We start from the raw sequence: 22,938 nt of genomic DNA on the forward strand, positions 1-22,938 counted from the left end.
GCCTAGGTCTTGTGTGTGGCAGTAGCCTAGGTCCTGCGTGTGGCAGGACCCTAGGTCCTGTGTGTGGCAGGAGCCTAAGTCCTGTGTGTGACAGGAGCCTAAGTCCTGTGTGTGTGGCAGGAGTTAGGTCCTGCGTGTGGCAGGAACCTTGGTCCTGTGCGTGGCAGGAGCTTAGGTCCTGTGTGTGGCAGAAGCCTAGGTCCTGCGTGTAGCAGGAGCCTACGTCCTGCGTGTTGCAGGCGCCTAGGTCCTGTGTGTGGCTGGAGCCTAGGTCCTGTGTGTGACAGGCGCCTAGGTCCTGTGTGTGGCAAGCACCTAGGTCGTGCGTGTGGCAGGAGGCTAGGTCCTATGTGTGGAGCAGGCGTCTAGGTCCTGTGTGTGGCATACGCCTTGGTCCTGTGTGTGGCATAAGCCTAAGTTATGTGTGTGGCAGGAGCCTAGGTCATGTGTGTGGCAGGAGCTTAAGTTCTGCGTGTGGCAGGAATCTAGGTCCTGTGCATGGCAGGAGCCTAGGCCCTGTGCGTGGCAGGAACCTAGGTCCTGTGTGTGGTAGGCACCTAGGTTCCGTGTGTGGCAGGAGCCTAGGTCCTGTATGTGGCAGGAGCTTAGGTCCTGTGTGGCAGGAACCTAGGTCCTGTATGTGGGGCAGGCACCTAGGCCGTGCGTGTGGCAAGAGCCTTGTTGGACTTGAGGCACAGCCAGTGGCCACCCATGGCCCTCCAGAACTACAGCTACTGATGCCAATAACAAAATCCTCCCAACAAATACAGAATACAACCTCGTTCATATTTGCTAATATACAGGGCCTTAAGCCATCCAACAACAACAAAATACGTTTTATCAGTGGACTTCTAGAGGAGTCTAATGCAATGTTCGCAGCCTTCAAAGAGACTCACACAAAAGATCACTTTGACAGTGAAATATGGATAAGTGGGTACAACCTTTTTAGGTGCGACAGAAAGAACAGGCAACAAGGAGGGGTTGGCCTGTATATCAAAGAGTCGCTCATCTGCATGGAGTTACTGAACACCACAAATGAGGTAGTTGAAGCTCTATCAATAAAGATCGAGGACCAAAATCTAGTCATTGTGGTTGTAAATAAGCCACCAGATGCAACCTCCCAACAGTTCAAGGAACAGCTACTGAAAATTGATTACTGTCTGGAAAGCCTTCCAGCTCCATCCCCATGCTTGGTGATTTCAAGCTAAGGCATACAAAATGGAAGAATGTAGCGAATAATGTTATAGCAAAAACAATCCCTGGAGGTAGCAGAGATGAAAGGTCACACACACATGAGCTACTAAGAAGTCTCTGCAACAAACACACCTTAAGCCAGCAGATAGTGGAGCCAACAAGACTGGAAAACACATTTGACCTTATCCTCACAAATAATGAGGCCCTGGTAAGAGACATAACAATGTCAAAAACAACTAATTCGGATCACAGGGGCCCCAATCAGCAAAATGCATGTACTTGTGAAGGTGTCTTCACAAAATACAACTTCAACAACAAGAACATCAACTGGGACCAGGTAAACCATGTCTTAAATGAAACATGTTGGGAAGATGTCTTAAATAACATGAATCCAAACCAGTGCCTTGAAAGGATCAACTCCCTGGCAGCTGAAGCATGTTCTAGGCATATTACCCTAAGAAAGAAGAGCAGGAGTAAACTGGAGAGAGAAAGACGTTCCCTCTACAGAAGACGACGAAGAATCACTGAACTCCTCAGGAATGCTAGAATATCTTGTACACGGAAGGAGGCACTGATCAGAGAAGTGGAAACTATCGAACTTAAGTTAAAGGACTCTTACAGGAACCGGGAGAGACAGGAGCTTAAAGCTATTAGTCAAATTGAAAGAAATTCGAAATGTTTCTTCTCATATGCCAAAAAAAAGGCAAATACCACATCTAGTATCGGGCCCTTACTCAGACAGGATGGGACTTACACAGATGACAACAAGGAAATGAGTGAAATACTGAAATCCCAGTACGACTCTGTGATTAATGAGCCTTTAATCAATCTGATGTTCGACGACCCAAATGATTTCTTCATGAATGAGTCTCAAAACTCCATTAATGTATGCCAGATTTCTGACATTACCCTAACTCCGATAGACTTTGAAAAAGCCATTGACAACATGCCCATGCACTCAGCCCCAGGCCCAGACTCGTGGAACTCTGTGTTCATTAAGAACTGCAAGAAACCCCTCTCACGTGCCCTAAGTACACTGTGGAGGAGGAGCTCGGACATGGGTGAAACTCCACAGTCACTTTAAACAACGGATATAGCCCCACTCCATAAAGGTGGCAGCAAAGCATTAGCTAAGAACTATAAACCAATAGCTCTAACCTCCCACATCATAAAAATCTTTGAAAGAGTGCTAAGAAACAGGATTCCAAATCACCTGGATTCCGAAAATCTGCACAATCCAGGGCAACATGGGCTCAGGGCAGGTCGCTCCTGCCTCTCACAACTACTGGATCACTATGATATGGCCTTGGATGCACTGGAAGAAAATCAGAATGCAGATGTAATATACACAGATTTTGCAAAAGCCTTTGACAAATGCGATCATGGCGTAATAGCCCATAAAATACGTGCTAAAGGAATAACTGGGAAAGTGGGGAGATGGATCTTCAACTTCCTATCAAATCGAACACAAAGAGTAGTGGTCAACAGAGTTAGCCAACCATTAGTATACGTATGCCTATATATGCCTAGTATTAAGTAGTCTGTTAAGCATTAGGTTTAGTCTGCCCGAAATGCCTCGGTATGAGAGTGGCTTTCCTTGTACTTGGCAAATCAAAATTGTAATTACACATTGTAAACTAGGCAGAGAAATAAAATCCTTAATCCTTAAATCGGAGGCTGCCATAGTTCTGTTCCACATAGACAGAGAAGTAACCCACAGCACCGTATCATCCTTTGCGGATGATACTAGGATCTGCATGAGGCTGTCATCTGCTGAGGACGCGGTTAACCTCCAAGAAGATATAAAAAAAGTTTTCCAGTGGGCAACGGAAAACAATATGATGTTCAATGAGGATGAATTCCAACTACTCCGTTCTGGAAAACTGGAGGAGATAATAACTAGAACAGAGTATACTACAGGCTCTGGCCATACAATAGCGCGGAAAAATAATGTAAGGGACCTGGGAGTAGTAATGTCTGAGGATCTCACTTTCAAAGATCACAACAGCGCCACGATCACAAGTGCAAAGAAAATGATAGGATGGATAATGAGAACGTTCATAACGAGAGATGCCAAGCCAATGATGATCCTTTTCAAATCACTTGTTCTCTCTAGGCTGGAATACTGCTGTACATTAACATCTCCGTTCAAAGCAGGTGAAATTACAGATCTAGAGAGTGTACAGAGATCCTTTACTGCACGTATAAGTTCTGTCTAGCACCTTAACTACTGGGAACGCTTGGAAGCACTTGACTTGTACTCGTTGGAACGCAGGAGAGAGATATATCATAATCTACACTTGGAAAATCCTGGAATCTGCACAAAGAAATCACTCCCTACGAAAGTAAAAGTCTGGGCAGGAGATGCAAAATAGCCCCAATAAATAGCATTGGCGCCATTGGTACACTAAGAGAAAATACCATTAGTGTTCAGGGCCCAAGACTGTTCAACAGCCTCCTACCAAGCATAAGGGGAATTACCAATAAACCATAGGCTGCCTTCAAGAGAGACCTGGACAGATACCTAAAGTCAGTGCCGGATCAGCCGGGCTGTGGTTCGTACGTTGGACTGCGTGCGGCCAGCAGTAACAGCCTGGTTGATAAGGCCCTGGTCCACCGGGAGACCTGGTCTTGGACCGGACCGCGGGAGTGTTGATCCAGGAATAACCTCCAGGTAGACTCCAGGTAGGTCCTGTATGTGGCAGGAGCCTAGGTCTTGGGTGTGGCAGGAGCCTAGGTCCTCTGTGTGGCAAGAGCTTATGTCCTGTGTGTGTGGCAAGAGCCTAGGTCCTGTGTGTGGCAGGAGCCTAAGTCCTGTGAGTGGCAGAAGCCTAGGTCCTGTGTGTGGCAGGAGCCTAGGTCCTGTGTATGGCAGGAGCCTAGGTCCTGTGTGTGGCAGGAGCCTGGGTCCTGTGTGTGGCAGGAGCCTAGGTCCTGTGTATGGCAGGAGCCTAGGTCCTGTGTGTGGCAGGAGCCTAGGTCCTGAGTGTGGCAGGAGCCTAGGTCCTGTGTGTGGCAGGAGCCTACGTCCTGTGTGTGGCAGGATCCTAGGTCGTGTGTGTGGCAGGAGCCTAGGTCTTGTGTGTGGCAGGAGCCTAAGTCCTGTGTGTGGCAGGAGCCTACGTCCTGTGTGTGGCAGGAGCCTAGGTCTTGTGTGTGGCAGGAGCTTAAGTCCTGTGTGTGATTGGAGCCAAGGTCCTGTGTGTGGCAGAAGGCTAGGTCCTGTGTGTGGCAGGAGCCTAGGTCCTGTGTGTGGCAGGAGCCTAGGTCCTGTGTGTGGCAGGAGCCTAGGTCCTGTGTGTGGCAGGAGCCTAGGTCCTGTGTGTGGCAGGAGCCTAGGTCTTTCGTGTGGCAGGAGCCTAGGTCGTTTGTTTGGAAGGAGCCTAGGTCCTGTGTGGCAGGAGCCTAGGTCCCGTGTGTGGCAGGAGCCTAGGTCCTGTGTGTGGCAGGAGCCTACGTCCTGTGTGTTGCAGGAGCCTAGGTCTTGTGTGTGGCATAAGCCTAGGTCCTGTGTGTGGCAGGAGCCAAGGTCTTGTGTGTGGCAGGAGCCTAGGTTCTGTGTGTGGCAGGAGTCTAGGTCCTGTGTGTGGCAGGATCCTACGTCCTGTGTGTGGCAGGAGCCTAGGTCTTGTGTGTGGCAGGAGCTTAAGCCCCGTGTGTGATTGGAGCCTAGGTCCTGTGTGTGGCAGAAGCCTAGGTCCTGTGTGTGGCAGGAGCCTAGGTCCAGTGTGTGGCAGGAGCTTAGGTCCTGTGTGTGGCAGGAGCCTAGGTCCTGTGTGTGGCAGAAGCCTAGGTCCTGTGTGTGGCAGGAGCCTAGGTCCAGTGTGTGGCAGGAGCTTAGGTCCTGTGTGTGGCAGGAGCCTAGGTCCTGTGTGTAGCAGGAGCCTAGGTCCTGTGTGTGGCAGGAGCCTAGGTCCTGTGTGTGTGGAAGGAGCCTAGGTCCTGTGTGTGGCAGGAGCCTAGGTCTTGTGTGTGGCAGGAGTCTAGGTCCTGTGTGTGGCAGGAGCCTAGGTCTCGTGTGTGGCAGGAGCCTAGGTCCTGTGTGTGGCAGGAGCCTAGGTCCTGTGTGTGGCAGGAGCCTACGTCCTGAGTGTGGCAGGAGCCTAGGTCTTGTGTCTGGCAGGAGCTTCAGTCCTGTGTGTGATTGGAGCCTAGGTCCTGTGTGTGGCAGAAGCCTAGGTCCTGTGTGTGGCAGGAGCCTAGTTCCTGCATGTGGCAGGAGCCTAGGTCCTGTGTGTGGCAGGAGCCTAGGTCCTGTGTGTGGCATTAGCCTACGTCCTTTGTGTGGCAGGAGCCTGGGTCCTGCATGTCGCAGGAGCCTAGGTCCTGCGTGTGGCAGGAGCCTAGATCCTGTATGTGGCAGGAGCCTGGGTCCTGCGTGTGGCAGGAGCCTGGGTCCTGCGTATGGCAGGAGCCTAGGTCTTGTGTGTGGCAGGAGCCTAGGTCCTGTGTATGGCAGGAGCCTAGGTCCTGTGTGTGGCAGGAGCCTAGGTCCTGAGTGTGGCAGGAGCCTACGTCCTGTGTGTGGCAGGATCCTAGGTCGTGTGTGTGGCAGGAGCCTAGGTCTTGTGTGTGGCAGGAGCTTAAGTCCTGTGTGTGGCAGGAGCCTACGTCCTGTGTGTGGCAGGAGCCTAGGTCTTGTGTGTGGCAGGAGCTTAAGTCCTGTGTGTGATTGGAGCCTAGGTCCTGTGTGTGGGAGAAGCCTAGGTCCTGTGTGTGGCAGGAGCCTAGGTCCTGTGTGTGGCAGGAGCCTAGGTCCTGTGTGTGGCAGGAGCCTAGGTCCTGTGTGTGGCAGGAGCCTAGGTCCTGTGTGTGGCAGGAGCCTAGGTCCTGTGTGTGGCAGGAGCCTAGGTCTTACGTGTGGCAGGAGCCTACGTCGTTTGTTTGGAAGGAGCCTAGGTCCTGTGTGGCAGGAGCCTAGGTCCTGTGTGTGGCAGGAGCCTAGGTCCTGTGTTTGGCAGGAGCCTACGTCCTGTGTGTTGCAGGAGCCTAGGTCTTGTGTGTGGCATAAGCCTAGGTCCTGTGTGTGGCAGGAGCCTAGGTCTTGTGTGTGGCAGGAGCCTAGGTTCTGTGTGTGGCAGGAGGCTAGGTCCTGTGTGTGGCAGGATCCTACGTCCTGTGTGTGGCAGGAGCCTAGGTCTTGTGTGTGGCAGGAGCTTAAGCCCCGTGTGTGATTGGAGCCTAGGTCCTGTGTGTGGAAGAAGCCTAGGTCCTGTGTGTGGCAGGAGCCTAGGTCCAGTGTGTGGCAGGAGCTTAGGTCCTGTGTGTGGCAGGAGCCTAGGTCCTGTGTGTGGCAGGAGCCTAGGTCCTGTGTGTGGCAGGAGCCTAGGTCCTGTGTGTGTGGAAGGAGCCTAGGTCCTGTGTGTGGCAGGAGCCTAGGTCTTGTGTGTGGCAGGAGCCTAGGTCCTGTGTGTGGCAGGAGCCTAGGTCCTGTGTGTGGCAGGAGCCTACGTCCTGAGTGTGGCAGGAGCCTAGGTCTTGTGTATGGCAGGAGCTTCAGTCCTGTGTGTGATTGGAGCCTAGGTCCTGTGTGTGGCAGAAGCCTAGGTCCTGTGTGTGGCAGAAGCCTAGGTCCTGTGTGTAGCAGGAGCCTAGGTCCTGCGTGTTGCAGGAGCCTAGTTCCTGCGTGTGGCAGGAGCCTAGTTCCTGCATGTGGCAGGAGCCTAGGTCCTGTGTGTGGCAGGAGCCTAGGTCCTGTGTGTGGCAGGAGCCTAGGTCTTGCGTGTGGCAGGAGCCTACGGCGTTTGTTTGGCAGGAGCCTAGGTCCTGTGTGTGGCAGGAGCCTAGGTCCTGTGTGTGGCATTAGCCTACGTCCTTTGTGTGGCAGGAGCCTGGGTCCTGCATGTCGCAGGAGCCTAGGTCTTGCGTGTGGCAGGAGCCTAGATCCTGTATGTGGCAGGAGCCTGGGTCCTGCGTATGGCAGGAGCCTAGGTCTTGTGTGTGGCAGGAGCCTAGGTCCTGTGTGTGGCAGGAGCCTAGGTCCTGTGTGTGGCAGGAGCCTAGGTCCTGTGTGTGGCAGGAGCCTAGGTCCTGCGTGTGGCAGGAACCTGGGTCCTGCGTGTCGCAGGAGCCTAGGTCCTGCATGTGGCAGAAGCCTAGGTCTTGTATGTGGCAGGAGCCTGGGTCCTGCGTGTGGCAGGATCCTGGGTCCTGTGTGTGGCAGGAGCCTAGGTCCTGTGTGTGGCAGGAGCCTAGGTCCTGCGTGTGGCAGGAGCCTGGGTCCTGCGTGTGGCAGGAGCCTAGGTTCTGCGTATGGCATGAGCCTAGGTCCTGCGTGTACCAGGTTCTACATTGCAGTACTCGACCTTTAACAATCTGCTCATTAGGATTTTTCTTGGGTTAGTATAGATTATGCAGATTAACGAGCTATGAAAACAGATGCACAATGAATTCTGTGAGGTTATGTGAAGAGACAGCAATATCGTGGATGGTGACGGTTGATGTGACCAAGTTACAGAAGCGCTGGTTGTTAAAGAATCCTGCTGTAATCTCTGTCGACAGAACGTAAACTTTGAACATTATTCATGACCACGGAGCCGAACTCTTTCCAGGCCGATTAGTCCATCGGCCTTGAGGGTGGACCTTCAAGCTAGCGGAGGGCCGCTGTCAGATGACCAAAAGCTCCAGCTGCGCGTCAGGAAACACTTGTCCTGATTCCTGGAAAACCTTACTTGACCCAACCTCTCCCCTTCTGTGTTTGCTTCCCCATGTTATTGCCAGGTTGCTCTCTCATGACTGACTTTGGTTAAGGTCAGGTGCAACAGGCCATGAAATTATCACCTGTGGTCATGATAGATACTGAATATATTCTTAAAGGGACATTATAGCTGAGAGTCCATTAGTAGTTCATGCTACCTCTGAACTTGTTGTCTTTCAAACTGTAGGGTAACTGTGGCAGTAACTCAGTGCGCTCTCCGTGCTCATTGTGAAAATACTTTCCGAGGAGGAATGCAATTGACTTTGAAAGGGAGTGACAGAGACTGGGTACTGGACACTTGAAAAGTTGGTAACTTGACAGCTGAGTAACTTGTGCCTGTATCCAAAACACGACCAGGACATGGACAGAACAAAATGCATTTCAGTAATTGAAGAGCAAAACATGTGCAACACCTAGGAGAGTTCTCGCCAACCAGCGGCTTTTCCAATCCAATACAGAGAATACACAAATAACCCGCACATAGAAGAGAGGAGCTTACGACGACGTTTCGGTCCGACTTGGACCATTTACAAAGTCACACTGTGACTTTGTAAATGTGGCAGGACCGTCGTAAGCTCCTCTCTTCTATGTGCGGGCTATTTGTGTATTGTTCCAGTCACGGTATTGTGCCTTTTTTATTATCAATACAGAGAGTATATACCGGAGAGAGTGGAAGAGGTGGACAGGTAATTTGGTCTCAGTTCCTCAGTCTTGACAGGTAACTAGTTCATTAGCCTTGGCTAATATGAAGCATATATACGAGGCTGCAAATTTATATACTGAAGCCAGAGGAGAGGTGCAGCAACTGAAGACAGGCTGAGGGAGTAGACACCTTGAAATTACCTCTCCACATTTCCAATGTCTCCATTATACAGTCTCTGTATTGGACTGAGAAGGACATTGGTTGGCGAAAAGCATTCTGCTAAATATCTCTAAGTAAAGGAACACAAATCTAATTGGAATGTGAAAATTAAATTGCCATTTTATAGCCTGCATGAACTGCACCTCTGTAGACAACAAGAACATTTCATCCCTCCGTGGAAGATGTCTTCGTTTAATATCTCATGTCTTGAAGTCCATCCCAATAAACTTATCACTAGTTAGCCCATTCTTAAACTAAATGCAAAGGCAACTGCTCAATAAATTCCTTGCGCAACTATTTGCAATAATGTATCACAAAATACACCAATTGATACAACAAGAGCCTACTGGCAGGGCTGTATCTGCTCTTGTTGCAACCCACCTTGATGAGAATTATTGCAACCGAGTTAGATCTAATAACAACTGGGGTTCAGCACAGCAAACTGAAGTGTTTGTCATTCTAATGGTGCTGAAGTTAACTTATGCCACAAAGGTTGACTCTTTGATCATTACTCTCATCACATAATGATGTAAAAGTCAGGTACAAACACTCAGTCAGATATAATAATAATAATTAATGAGACTTATAGATTTCATCAGACAATTAATTACTCCTACGCGATAAATTTGATAAATTAGCAAAGATTTCACATTAAAGGAACAAATGGAAATAAATTTAGTATATCTGTGGCAAGAATATAACCTTGGTATATCTGTGGCAAGAATATAATTTTGGTATATTTGTGGCAAGAATATAATTTTGGTATATCTGTGGCAAGAATATAATTTTGGTATATCTGTGGCAAGAATATAATTTTGGTATATCTGTGGCAAGAATATAATTTTGGTATATCTGTGGCAAGAATATAATTTTGGTATATCTGTGGCAAGAATATAATTTTGGTATATCTGTTGCAAGTATTATTTAAGTATCAGAAGTAATGAATCTGAATGATATAACAATGCAGTTAGAAACAATAATAGATCTACATGAACGTAGACAATCACATGAACGTAGATAAGGACATAAACAGCCTGTGTAATGTTGCAGTAGCCAGGCTTAGGCTTGGCTGTAAATGCAAATATTTAGACTAGATGCATTGTGAAAACAAAATTAAATCTTCCTCTTCTTCCACTGTCTCCAGTATCTCTTTTCTGTATTGACTGGTGAAGTGTATGATTGGCGACACGTTACACGAATAAAAATTTTCAGGTGACTCACGAAATTGTAATAACACGATTTAAAAAAAAAACACGGAACGGGTGGGGTTTCGAACCCATGGCGAGTGAGTCCTGAAATTTCAGGACAGTGTATAGAAATATACCAAGTTGGATGATTGTAGCCAGCTGGCCCAGTGGCTTCCGCACTGGCCTGGTGTTTTACGACTCACTCGCCATGGGTTCAAACCAAACCCGGTTTGTTTAATACTGTAGCATGCAAAGACCATGTTACAATTTATTCGGCGTATGTCACACTCCCATACAGTCTGCCTCCCAACCAGCGAACCAGGTGCTAAGGGCTTAATAATCAATAGGGTGCACATCGCTAAACCAGTACCTTAGTTCACTGGCAAATCACAGGCAAGCCCGCCAAAGTTGAAGCAACGGGGTACACTTGTGGTAAGCACTGACAGACTTGCCTAGCTGCTGGTTGAATACGGTGCACTCTGGCTTCTGCTTTGCCATCTGTCATCGTGGTGTACACTTATTCCCTCTGTACATATTGTATATAGTGTACAATGTACATACTTGTATATATCATCTGGTAAAGGCAAATAGACATTACACTCTATCGTCGAATTTTGTTTTCTCCACTTTCCCATTACGACCAGGTCTCACAGGCCAATTTTTTTTACCTGTTAGTAATAAATACCGAGGTGCTGTACATGTCTTATTCATCAGAACTAAATGCACTTAAATCTACAGTGGAGCTTCCGTTACTTTGCAAGTTATTAGATCAAGAACAAGGAAATCAGGTTGATGACCTGAATAAAATAAATTCCCAGCCCATCTTACCACAGTTACCAAAAATAACATCACATTACTAAACAAAATATGTAACCCGAATGTCATCTCACACCCGGATTGCTCCCTTTTTTGCCCTTAGAATAACACCACTTTTACTACTACTACTAGGACTACCACTTTTACTACTACTACTACTACTAGGACTACCACTTTTACTACTACTACTAGGACTACCACTTTTACTACTACTACTAGGACTACCACTTTTACTACTACTACTAGGACTACCACTTTTACTACTACTACCACTTTTGCTACTACTACTACTACCAGGACTACCACTTTTACTACTACTACTAAGACTACCATTTTACTACTACCACTTTTACTACTACTACTACTAGGACTACCACTTTTACTACTACTAATAGGACTACCACTTTTACTACTACTACTACTAGGACTACCACTTTTACTACTACTACTAATAGGACTATCACTTTTACTACTACTACTAGGACTACCACTTTTACTACTACTACTACTACTAGGACTACCACTTTTACTACTACTACTAGGACTATCACTTTTACTACTACTACTACTAGGACTACCACTTTTACTACTACTAATACTACTAGGACTACCACTTTTACTACTACTACTACTACTAGGACTACCATTTTACTACTACTACTACCACTTTTACTACTACTACTACTACTAGCACTACCACTTTCACTACTACTACTACTACTAGGACTACCACTTTTACTACTACTACTAGGACTATCACTTTTACTACTACTACTACTAGGACTACCACTTACTACTACTACTAATAGGACTACCACTTTTACTACTACTACTACTAGGACTACCAATTTACTACTACTACTAGGACTACCACTTTTACTACTACTACTAGGACTACCACTTTTACTATTACTACTACTAGTACTATCACTTTTACTACTACTACTAGGACTACCACTTTTACTACTACTACTAGGACTACCACTTTTACTACTACTACTACTACTAGGACTATCACTCTTACTACTACTACTACTAGGACTACCACTTTCACTACTACTACTACTACTAAGACTACCACTTTTACTACTACTACTAGGACTATCACTTTTACTACTACTACTACTACTACTACTAGGACTACCACTTTTACTACTACTACTAGGACTACCACTTTTACTACTACTACTACTAGGACTACCACTTTTACTACTACTACTAGGACTACCACTTTTACTACTACTACTACTAGGACTATCACTTTTACTACTACTACTAGGACTACCACTTTTACTACTACTACTACTAGGACTACCACTTTTACTACTACTACTAGGACTACCACTTTTACTACTACTACTACTACTAGGACTACCACTTTTACTACTAAAACTAGGATTACCACTTTTACTACTACTACTGCTAGGACTATCACTTCTACTACTACTACTACGACTACCACTTTTACTACTACTACTACTAGGACAACCACTTTTACTACTACTACTAGGACTACCACTTTTACTACTACTACTACTACTAGGACTACCACTTTTACTACTACTACTACTAGGACTACCACTTTTACTACTACTACTACTAGGACTACCACTTTTACTACTACTACTACTACTAGGACTACCACTTTTACTACTACTACTACTACTACCAGGACTACCACTTTTACTACTACTACTAGGACTACCACTTTTACTACCACTACTACCACTACTAGGACTACCACTTTTACTACTACTACTACTAGGACTACCACTTTTACTACTACTACTACTAGGACTACCACTTTTACTACTACTACTAGGACTACCATTTTTACTACTACTACTACTACTACTACGACTACCACTTTTACTACTACTACTAGGACTACCACTTTTACTACTACTACTACTACTAGGACTACCACTTTTACTACTACTACTACTACTGCTAGGACTACCACTTTTACTGCTACTACTACTAGGACTGCCACTTTTACTACTACTACTACTAGGACTATCACTTTTACTACTACTACTAGGACTACCACTTTTACTACTACTACTAGGACTATCACTTTTACTACTACTACTACTAGGAATACCACTTTTACTACTACTACTAGGACTATCACTTTTACTACTACTGCTAGGACTAACATTTTTACTACTACTTCTACTACTAGGACTACCACTTTTACTACTACTACTACTACTACTAGGACTACCACTTTTACTACTACTACTACTAGGACTACCACTTTTACTACTACTAGGACTACCACTTTTACTACTACTAGCACTACCACTTTTACTACTACTACTACTACTACTACTACTAGGACTACCACTTTTACTACCACTACTACTAGGACTACCACTTTTACTACTACTGCTAGGACTACCACTTTTACTACTACTACTACTAGGACTACCACTTTTACTACTACTAGGACTACCACTTTTACTACTACTACTACTAGGACTACCACTTTTACTACTACTACTACTGCTAGGACTACCACTTTTACTACTACTACTACTACTAGGACTGCCACTTTTACTACTACTACTACTAGGACTATCACTTTTACTACTACTACTAGGACTACCACTTTTACTACTACTACTAGGACTATCACTTTTACTACTACTACTACTAGGACTACCACTTTTACTACTACTACTAGGACTATCACTTTTACTACTACTACTAGGACTACCACTTTTACTACTACTACTACTACTAGGACTACCACTTTTACTACAACTACTAGGACTGCCACTTTTACTACTACTGCTAGGACTACCACTTTTACTACTCCTACTACTACTAGGACTACCACTTTTACTACTACTACTAGGACTACTACTTTTACTACTACTACTAGGACTACCACTTTTACTACTACTGCTAGGACTACCACTTTTACTACTACTACTAGGACTATCACTTTTACTACTACTGCTAGGACTACCACTTTTACTACTACTACTACTACTAGGACTACCACTTTTACTACTACTACTACTAGGACTATCACTTTTACTACTACTACTAGGACTACCACTATTACTACTACTACTACTAGGACTATCACTTTTACTACTACTACTAGGACTACCACTTTTACTACTACTACTACTAGGAGTATCACTTTTACTACTACTACTAGGACTATCACTTTTACTACTACTACTAGGACTACCACTTTTACTACTACTACTACTACTACTACTACTACTACTACTACTACTACTACTACTACTAGGACTACCACTTTTACTACTACTACTACTAGGACTACCACTTTTACTACTACTGCTAGGACTACTACTTTGACTACTCCTACTACTACTAGGACTACCACTTTTACTACTACTACTAGGACTACCACTTTTACTACTACTACTAGGACTACCACTTTTACTACTACTGCTAGGACTACCACTTTTACTACTACTACTAGGACTATCACTTTTACTACTACTGCTAGGACTACCACTTTTACTACTACTACTGGTTTAGAAAGACACGTAAGCAAACACTATAACATATTTATTAGAAAACGTTTCGGTCCTGGGACCTTGATCACTTCTAACATACAGAGGTAGAAAGACATTATATATATAGGCGGAGAGTGAGATGTGACGCACGTGACCTGAGGAATGTCATAACATAAGAATGGAGGAACACTGTAGAAGGCCTACTGGCCCATGCGAGGCAGGTCCTTATCAAAACAACCTCTACCTATGATGAGGACGGGTAGACGATGAAATCATGTGACTCCTGTGTTGTTGGGTTGGTGCTGCTTAAGTATCATGTATGCCAATGTTTTTGAAATTTTGTAGTTTCCAGTGTTGCGTTCTATAGTGTCGGTGACGGCGATTAGTGAGGCTTCTAGGCACCGTCGGCGTCTGAGGTCTGGTTCGGTGAGAACGAGTTGTGCATCGTTCCAGTTCATCAAATGCCCCGTGGAGTCTCTGTGGAGGACACAGGCGTACCTTACATCGTCTCTGTTAGAGGCATTTCGATGTTCATTCAGGCGGACTGCAAGATCTCTGCCTGTCTCGCCTACATATTTCTTCGGACAGAACCCACAGGGGATAGTGTAGACGCCTGCTGTAGAAGTTAGAGGTGTGGGGCTGCGTTTCGTAGTGAGGTCTTTGATAGATGATGTGTTTATGGTGGAAACGTTGATGTTACTCATAGCAAGTGCCCGGCGAGTATTCGTGGCAACATCGCCACATGGGAGTACTATGAACTGTTTAGGGGGCTGTTCCATGGGCGGTTTGTTGAGGATAAATTGTGCCTTGAGTCTGCAATCTCGGATGAAGAAAGATGGGAACTGAAGACGTGTAAAGGCTTGTGTTATGTAAGTGCATACTTCTTCTAGAAAACAAGGGCTGGAGATGCGAAGAGCTCTCAAGAAGAAGCCAATGAGGACTCCTCTCTTAGTGCGGGTGTCTTGGTGTGAATAAAAATGTATAAGATCGTCCTTGTTGGTAGGTTTTCTATACACTTTGAAGAGAAGTTTGTCACTGTCGGGAGATCTGCACAGTAGAACGTCGAGGAAAGGAAGTTTGCCATCATTTTCGAGTTCAAGTGTAAACTTTATTGATGGTTCAACTGCATTGATCTTGTTGAGAAGGGCCTTGATATTGAGACGTCTCGGATAGAAAACCAATATATCATCAACGTATCTTAGCCAGGTAACGGTGATGGGAATGAGGGTGCTGAATTTCTCTGTCTCCAGGTTTTCCATGAAGAGGTTGGCAAGCACAGCACTGAGCGGGCTGCCCATTGCCATCCCAAAGCACTGTTTGTAACAGTTGTCTTGATACTTAAAGAAGTTGAAATTAACACAAAGTTCCACTAGATTGATGAAATCTAGAAGAGGTAAAGGGAGGTCGTGGTTTTCAGTGAGCCTCTGTCTCAGAATGTTGATTGCAGCGTCAGTAGGAACGTTGGTAAAGAGGGCTGTGACATTGAAGGAAGCCATGCTTCCTTCCCACTACTACTACTACTACTAGGACTACCACTTTTACTACTACTACTACTAGGACTATCACTTTTACTACTACTGCTAGGACTACCACTTTTACTACTACTACTACTACTACTACTAGGACTATCACTTTTACTACTACTACTACTAGGACTATCACTTTTACTACTACTGCTAGGACTACCACTTTTACTACTACTACTACTACTACTAGGACTATCACTTTTACTACTACTACTACTAGGACTAACACTTTTACTACTACTACTAGGACTACCACTTTTACTACTACTACTACTAGGACTTCCACTTTTACTACTACTACTACTAGGACTACCACTTTTACTACTACTACTGCTAGGACTACCACTTTTACTACTACTACTAGGACTACCACTTTTACTACTACTACTGCTAGGACTACCACTTTTACTACTACTACTACTAGGACTACCACTTTTACTACTACTACTAATAGGACTTCCACTTTTACTACTACTAGGACTACCACTTTTACTACTACTACTGCTAGGACTACCACTTTTACTACTACTACTACTGCTAGGACTACCACTTTTACTACTATTACTACCACTTTTACTACTACTACTACTAGGACTATTATTTTTACTACTACTACTACTAGGACTATCACTTTTAATACTACTACTTCTACTAGGACTATCACTTTTACTACTACTACTACTAGGACTATCACTTTTACTACTACTACTACTACTACTACTAGGACTATCACTTTTACTACTACTACTACTACTAGGACTATCACTTTTACTACTACTACTGCTACTAGGACTACCACTTTTACTACTACTACTACTAGGACTATCACTTTTACTACTACTACTAGGACTATCACTTTTACTACTACTACTACTAGGACTACCACTTTTACTACTACTACTACTACTAGGACTACCACTTTTACTACTACTACTACTACTAGGACTATCACTTTTACTACTACTACTAGGACTATCACTTTTACTACTACTACTACTAGGACTACCACTTTTACTACTACTACTACTAGGACTATCACTTTTACTACTACTACGACTATCACTTTTACTACTACTACTAGGACTATCACTTTTACTACTACTACTACTAGGACTATCACTTTTACTACTACTACTACTAGGCCTACCACTTTTACTACTTCTGCTACTACTAGGACTATCACTTTTACTACTACTACTACTAGGACTATCACTTTTACTACTACTACTACTAGGACTACCACTTTTACTACTACTACTACTACTAGGACTACCACTTTTAATACTACTACTAATAGGACTGCCACTTTTACTACTACTACTAGGACTACCACTTTTACTACTACTACTAGGACTATCACTTTTTCTACTACTAATACTACTACTAGGACTATCACTTTTACTACTACTACTAGGACTTTCACTTTTACTACTACTACTACTAGGACTACCACTTTTACTACTGCTACTATTAGGACTACCACTTTTACTACTACTACTACTACTAGGACTAACACTTTTACTACTACTACTACTACTAGGACTATCACTTTTACTACTACTACTATTAGGACTACCACTTTTACTACTACTACTAGGACTACCACTTTTACTACTACTACTACTACTACTAGGACTATCACTTTTACTACTACTACTAATAGGACTACCACTTTTACTACTACTACTACTACTACTAGGACTACCACTTTTACTACTACTACTACTACTACTACTACTAGGACTACCACTTTTACTACTACTACTACTAGGACTACCACTTTTACTACTACTACTACTACTAGGACTACCACTTTTACTACTACTACTACTAGGACTACCACTTTAACTACTACTACTACTAGGACTACCACTTTCACTACTACTACTACTACTACTAGGACTACCACTTTTACTATTACTACTACTACTAGGACTATCACTTTTACTACTACTACTACTAGGACTACCACTTTTACTACTACTACTACTAGGACTACCACTTTTACTACTACTACTACTATTACTAGGACTATCACTTTTACTACTATTACTACTAGGACTACCACTTTTACTACTACTACTACTACTAGGACTATCACTTTTACTACTACTACTACTAGGACTATCACTTTTACTACTACTACTACTAGGACTACCACTTTTACTACTACTACTAGTACTACTACTAGGACTACCACTTTTACTACTACTACTACTAGGACTACCACTTTTACTACTACTACTAGGACTACCACTTTTACTGCAACTACCAGGACTACCACATTTACTACTACTACTACTAGGACTACCACTTTTACTACTACTACTACTACTACTAGGACTACCACTTTTACTGCTACTACCAGGACTACCACTTTTACTACTACTACTACTACCAGGACTACCACTTTTACTACTACTACTACTACTAGGACTACCACTTTTACTACTACTACTACTACTACTAGGACTACCACTTTTACTACTACTACTAGGACTACCACTTTTACTACTACTACCAGGACTACCACTTTTACTACTACTACTAGGACTACCACTTTTACTACTACTACTAGGACTACCACTTTTACTACTACTACTACTACTACTAGGACTATCACTTTTACTACTACTACTAGGACTACCACTTTTACTACTACTACTAGGACTACCACTTTTATTGCTACTACTACTAGGACTACCACTTTTACTACTACTACTACTAGGACTACCACTTTTACTACTACTACTAGGACTACCACTTTTACTACTACTACTAGGACTACCACTTTTACTACTACTACTAGGACTACCACTTTTACTACTACTACTAGGAGTACCACTTTTACTTCTACTACTAGGACTACCACTTTTACTTCTACTACTATGACTACCACTTTTACTACTACTCCTAGGACTACCACTTTTACTACCACTTCTACTGCTAGGACTACCACTTTTACTACTACTTCTACTACTAGGACTACCACTTTTACTACCACTTCCACTGCTAGGACTACCACTTTTACTTCTACTACTACTACTACTAGGACTATCACTTTTACTACTACTACTACTAGGACTACCACTTTTACTACTACTACTACTAGGACTATCACTTTTACTACTACTACTACTACTACAACTATCACTTTTACTACTACTACTACTAGGACTATCACTTTTACTACTACTACTACTAGGACTATCACTTTTACTACTACTACTACTAGGCCTACCACTTTTACTACTTCTGCTACTACTAGGACTATCACTTTTACTACTACTACTACTAGGACTATCACTTTTACTACTACTACTACTAGGACTACCACTTTTACTACTACTACTACTACTAGGACTACCACTTTTAATACTACTACTAATAGGACTGCCACTTTTACTACTACTACTAGGACTACCACTTTTACTACTACTACTAGGACTATCACTTTTTCTACTACTAATACTACTACTAGGACTATCACTTTTACTACTACTACTAGGACTATCACTTTTACTACTACTACTAGGACTACCACTTTTACTACTGCTACTATTAGGACTACCACTTTTACTACTACTACTACTACTAGGACTACCACTTTTACTACTACTACTACTACTAGGACTATCACTTTTACTACTACTACTATTAGGACTACCACTTTTACTACTACTACTAGGACTACCACTTTTACTACTACTACTACTACTACTAGGACTATCACTTTTACTACTACTACTAATAGGACTACCACTTTTACTACTACTACTACTACTAGGACTACCACTTTTACTACTACTACTACTACTACTACTAGGACTACCACTTTTACTACTACTACTACTAGGACTACCACTTTTACTACTACTACTACTACTAGGACTACCACTTTTACTACTACTACTACTAGGACTACCACTTTAACTACTACTACTACTAGGACTACCACTTTCACTACTACTACTACTACTAGGACTACCACTTTTACTATTACTACTACTACTAGGACTATCACTTTTACTACTACTACTACTAGGACTACCACTTTTACTACTACTACTACTAGGACTACCACTTTTACTACTACTACTACTATTACTAGGACTATCACTTTTACTACTATTACTACTAGGACTACCACTTTTACTACTACTACTACTACTAGGACTATCACTTTTACTACTACTACTACTAGGACTATCACTTTTACTACTACTACTACTAGGACTACCACTTTTACTACTACTACTAGTACTACTACTAGGACTACCACTTTTACTACTACTACTACTAGGACTACCACTTTTACTACTACTACTAGGACTACCACTTTTACTGCTACTACCAGGACTACCACATTTACTACTACTACTACTAGGACTACCACTTTTACTACTACTACTACTACTACTAGGACTACCACTTTTACTGCTACTACCAGGACTACCACTTTTACTACTACTACTAGGACTACCACTTTTACTACTACTACTACTACTAGGACTACCACTTTTACTACTACTACTACTACTACTAGGACTACCACTTTTACTACTACTACTAGGACTACCACTTTTACTACTACTACCAGGACTACCACTTTTACTACTACTACTACTAGGACTACCACTTTTACTACTACTACTAGGACTACCACTTTTACTACTACTACTACTACTACTAGGACTATCACTTTTACTACTACTACTAGGACTACCACTTTTACTACTAGTACTAGGACTACCACTTTTATTGCTACTACTACTAGGACTACCACTTTTACTACTACTACTAGGACTACCACTTTTACTACTACTAGGACTACCACTTTTACTACTACTACTAGGACTACCACTTTTACTACTACTACTAGGACTACCACTTTTACTACTACTACTAGGACTACCACTTTTACTACTACTACTAGGAGTACCACTTTTACTTCTACTACTAGGACTACCACTTTTACTTCTACTACTATGACTACCACTTTTACTACTACTCCTAGGACTACCACTTTTACTACCACTTCTACTGCTAGGACTACCACTTTTACTACTACTTCTACTACTATGACTACCACTTTTACTACCACTTCCACTGCTAGGACTACCACTTTTACTTCTACTACTACTACTACTAGGACTACCACTTTTACTACTACTTCTACTGCTAGGACTACCACTTTTACTACTACTAGGACTACCACTTTTACTACTACTACTACTACTAGGACTACCACTTTTACTACTACTAGGACTACCACTTTTACTTCTACTACTACTGCTAGGACTACCACTTTTACTACTACTACTACTACTAGGACTACCACTTTTACTACTACTAGGACTACCACTTTTACTACTACTACTACTACTAGGACTACCACTTTTACTACTACTAGGACTACCACTTTTACTACTACTACTACTAGGACTACCACTTTTACTACTACTAGGACTACCACTTTTACTACTACTACTACTACTAGGACTACCACTTCTACTACTACTACTAGAACTACCACTTCTACTACTACTACTACTTGGACTACCACTTTTACTACTACTACTACTACTAGGACTACCACTTCTACTACTACTACTAGGACTACCACTTCTACTACTACTACTAGGACTACCACTTTTACTACTACTAGGACTACAACTTCATTTCTGCTACCATTGCTTATATCTCCCTTCACTCCCTCCTCTCTTTTTTGCACTAAAACTACTCTCCGTACTTTCTACTACCACTACTACTACTACTACTACTACTACTACTACTACTACTACTACTACTACTACTACTACTTCCACTACCAGCATTACCACTACCACTACTTTTTCTTCCTCTCTTGGTCCCGTCCCTCACCCCCTCTCCTATATATACTGGCTCAATCTTTTGCGTCAGTGTGACTTTGTAAATGGTCCAAGTCTGGTGGTAACATTGTCGTAAGCTTCTGTCTGCTATGTGCTGGTTACATGTGTGTTACTCCCCACATTTGGTCAATTTGGTTCTACATATTTACCGAAGATTCCCATGTAGTGGCAGAATTAGAGAGCATTAATGTGAGCATTAGGTGAGCATTAATGCAGTGTTCATGTCTCTAAGAATTTTTCACATATACCTGAAAACTCGTACCCGGTCACTAATTAAACCTGTTCCAATATTTATACTGTCCGCTAACTTTTCACAGTCACTGTCTGTTAGCTTCCCTCCTCTTAATACCAACAATCACCTTTTATTTGCGTCCCTCCTCACAATAGCATTAATCCATACCACGGGCGGGATTTGAACCCCGGGTTTGTTTGCAATCGTGTCATTACGATTTCGTGAGTCAATAGCAACAATCCTTGGTGAATCAGAATGGCTGACTAACCATGCCAGTAGAAGGGTGAGGGCAGGTAGCCTCATCTTCACCGCCCTCACAGTCGTACGCACCGTCACACACCCACTGAGCGTCGATACACATCCCAGACTCACACCTGTAACATAAACTGCGTGAAAACAAACATACCGAGAATTTAATAACAGAGCGTCTGTATTACCTGGAGAAAGAGAGAGTAATCACTTCATTACTGAATAAATTCTATTAACTAGGCAAACCAACTCGATAAAATTGTATACAAAGTTCAGATCACCAAATCTTGTTATATTTATTGTTTTAAAATTCTTTTTCACGTTCTACAAGTACAGTGAAACCTCGGTGTTTGAACTTAAATGGTTCCTAGGTGGTGTTTGAACTTAAATGGTTCCTAGGTGGTGTTTGAACTTAAATGGTTCCTAGGTGGTGTTTGAACTTAAATGGTTCCTAGGTGGTGTTTGAACTTAAATGGTTCCTAGGTGGTGTTTGAACTTAAATGGTTCCTAGGTGGTGTTTGAACTTAAATGGTTCCTAGGTGGTGTTTGAACTTAAATGGTTCCTAGGTGGTGTTTGAACTTAAATGGTTCCTAGGTGGTGTTTGAACTTAAATGGTTCCTAGGTGGTGTTTGAACTTAAATGGTTCCTAGGTGGTGTTTGAACTTAAATGGTTCCTAGGTGGTGTTTGAACTTAAATGGTTCCTAGGTGGTGTTTGAACTTAAATGGTTCCTAGGTGGTGTTTGAACTTAAATGGTTCCTAGGTGGTGTTTGAACTT

The 22,938-nt window shown here is 43.1% G+C and overlaps 1 protein-coding gene across 1 annotated transcript in view; it reads right to left on the reverse strand.

Annotated features, from left to right (window-relative positions):
* LOC128699890 (low-density lipoprotein receptor-related protein 4) overlaps nt 1-22,938 on the reverse strand; it is an 846,819-nt gene that overhangs the window by 551,227 nt on the left and 272,654 nt on the right. The window contains exon 8 of the mRNA XM_070086860.1: nt 22,180-22,285. Coding sequence (XP_069942961.1) covers nt 22,180-22,285 — 106 coding nt within the window. The remainder of the gene's footprint in view (nt 1-22,179; nt 22,286-22,938) is intronic.

The sequence above is a fragment of the Cherax quadricarinatus genome, chromosome 20 (genome assembly GCF_038502225.1).
Source record: "Cherax quadricarinatus isolate ZL_2023a chromosome 20, ASM3850222v1, whole genome shotgun sequence".
Lineage (NCBI taxonomy): Eukaryota > Metazoa > Arthropoda > Malacostraca > Decapoda > Parastacidae > Cherax > Cherax quadricarinatus.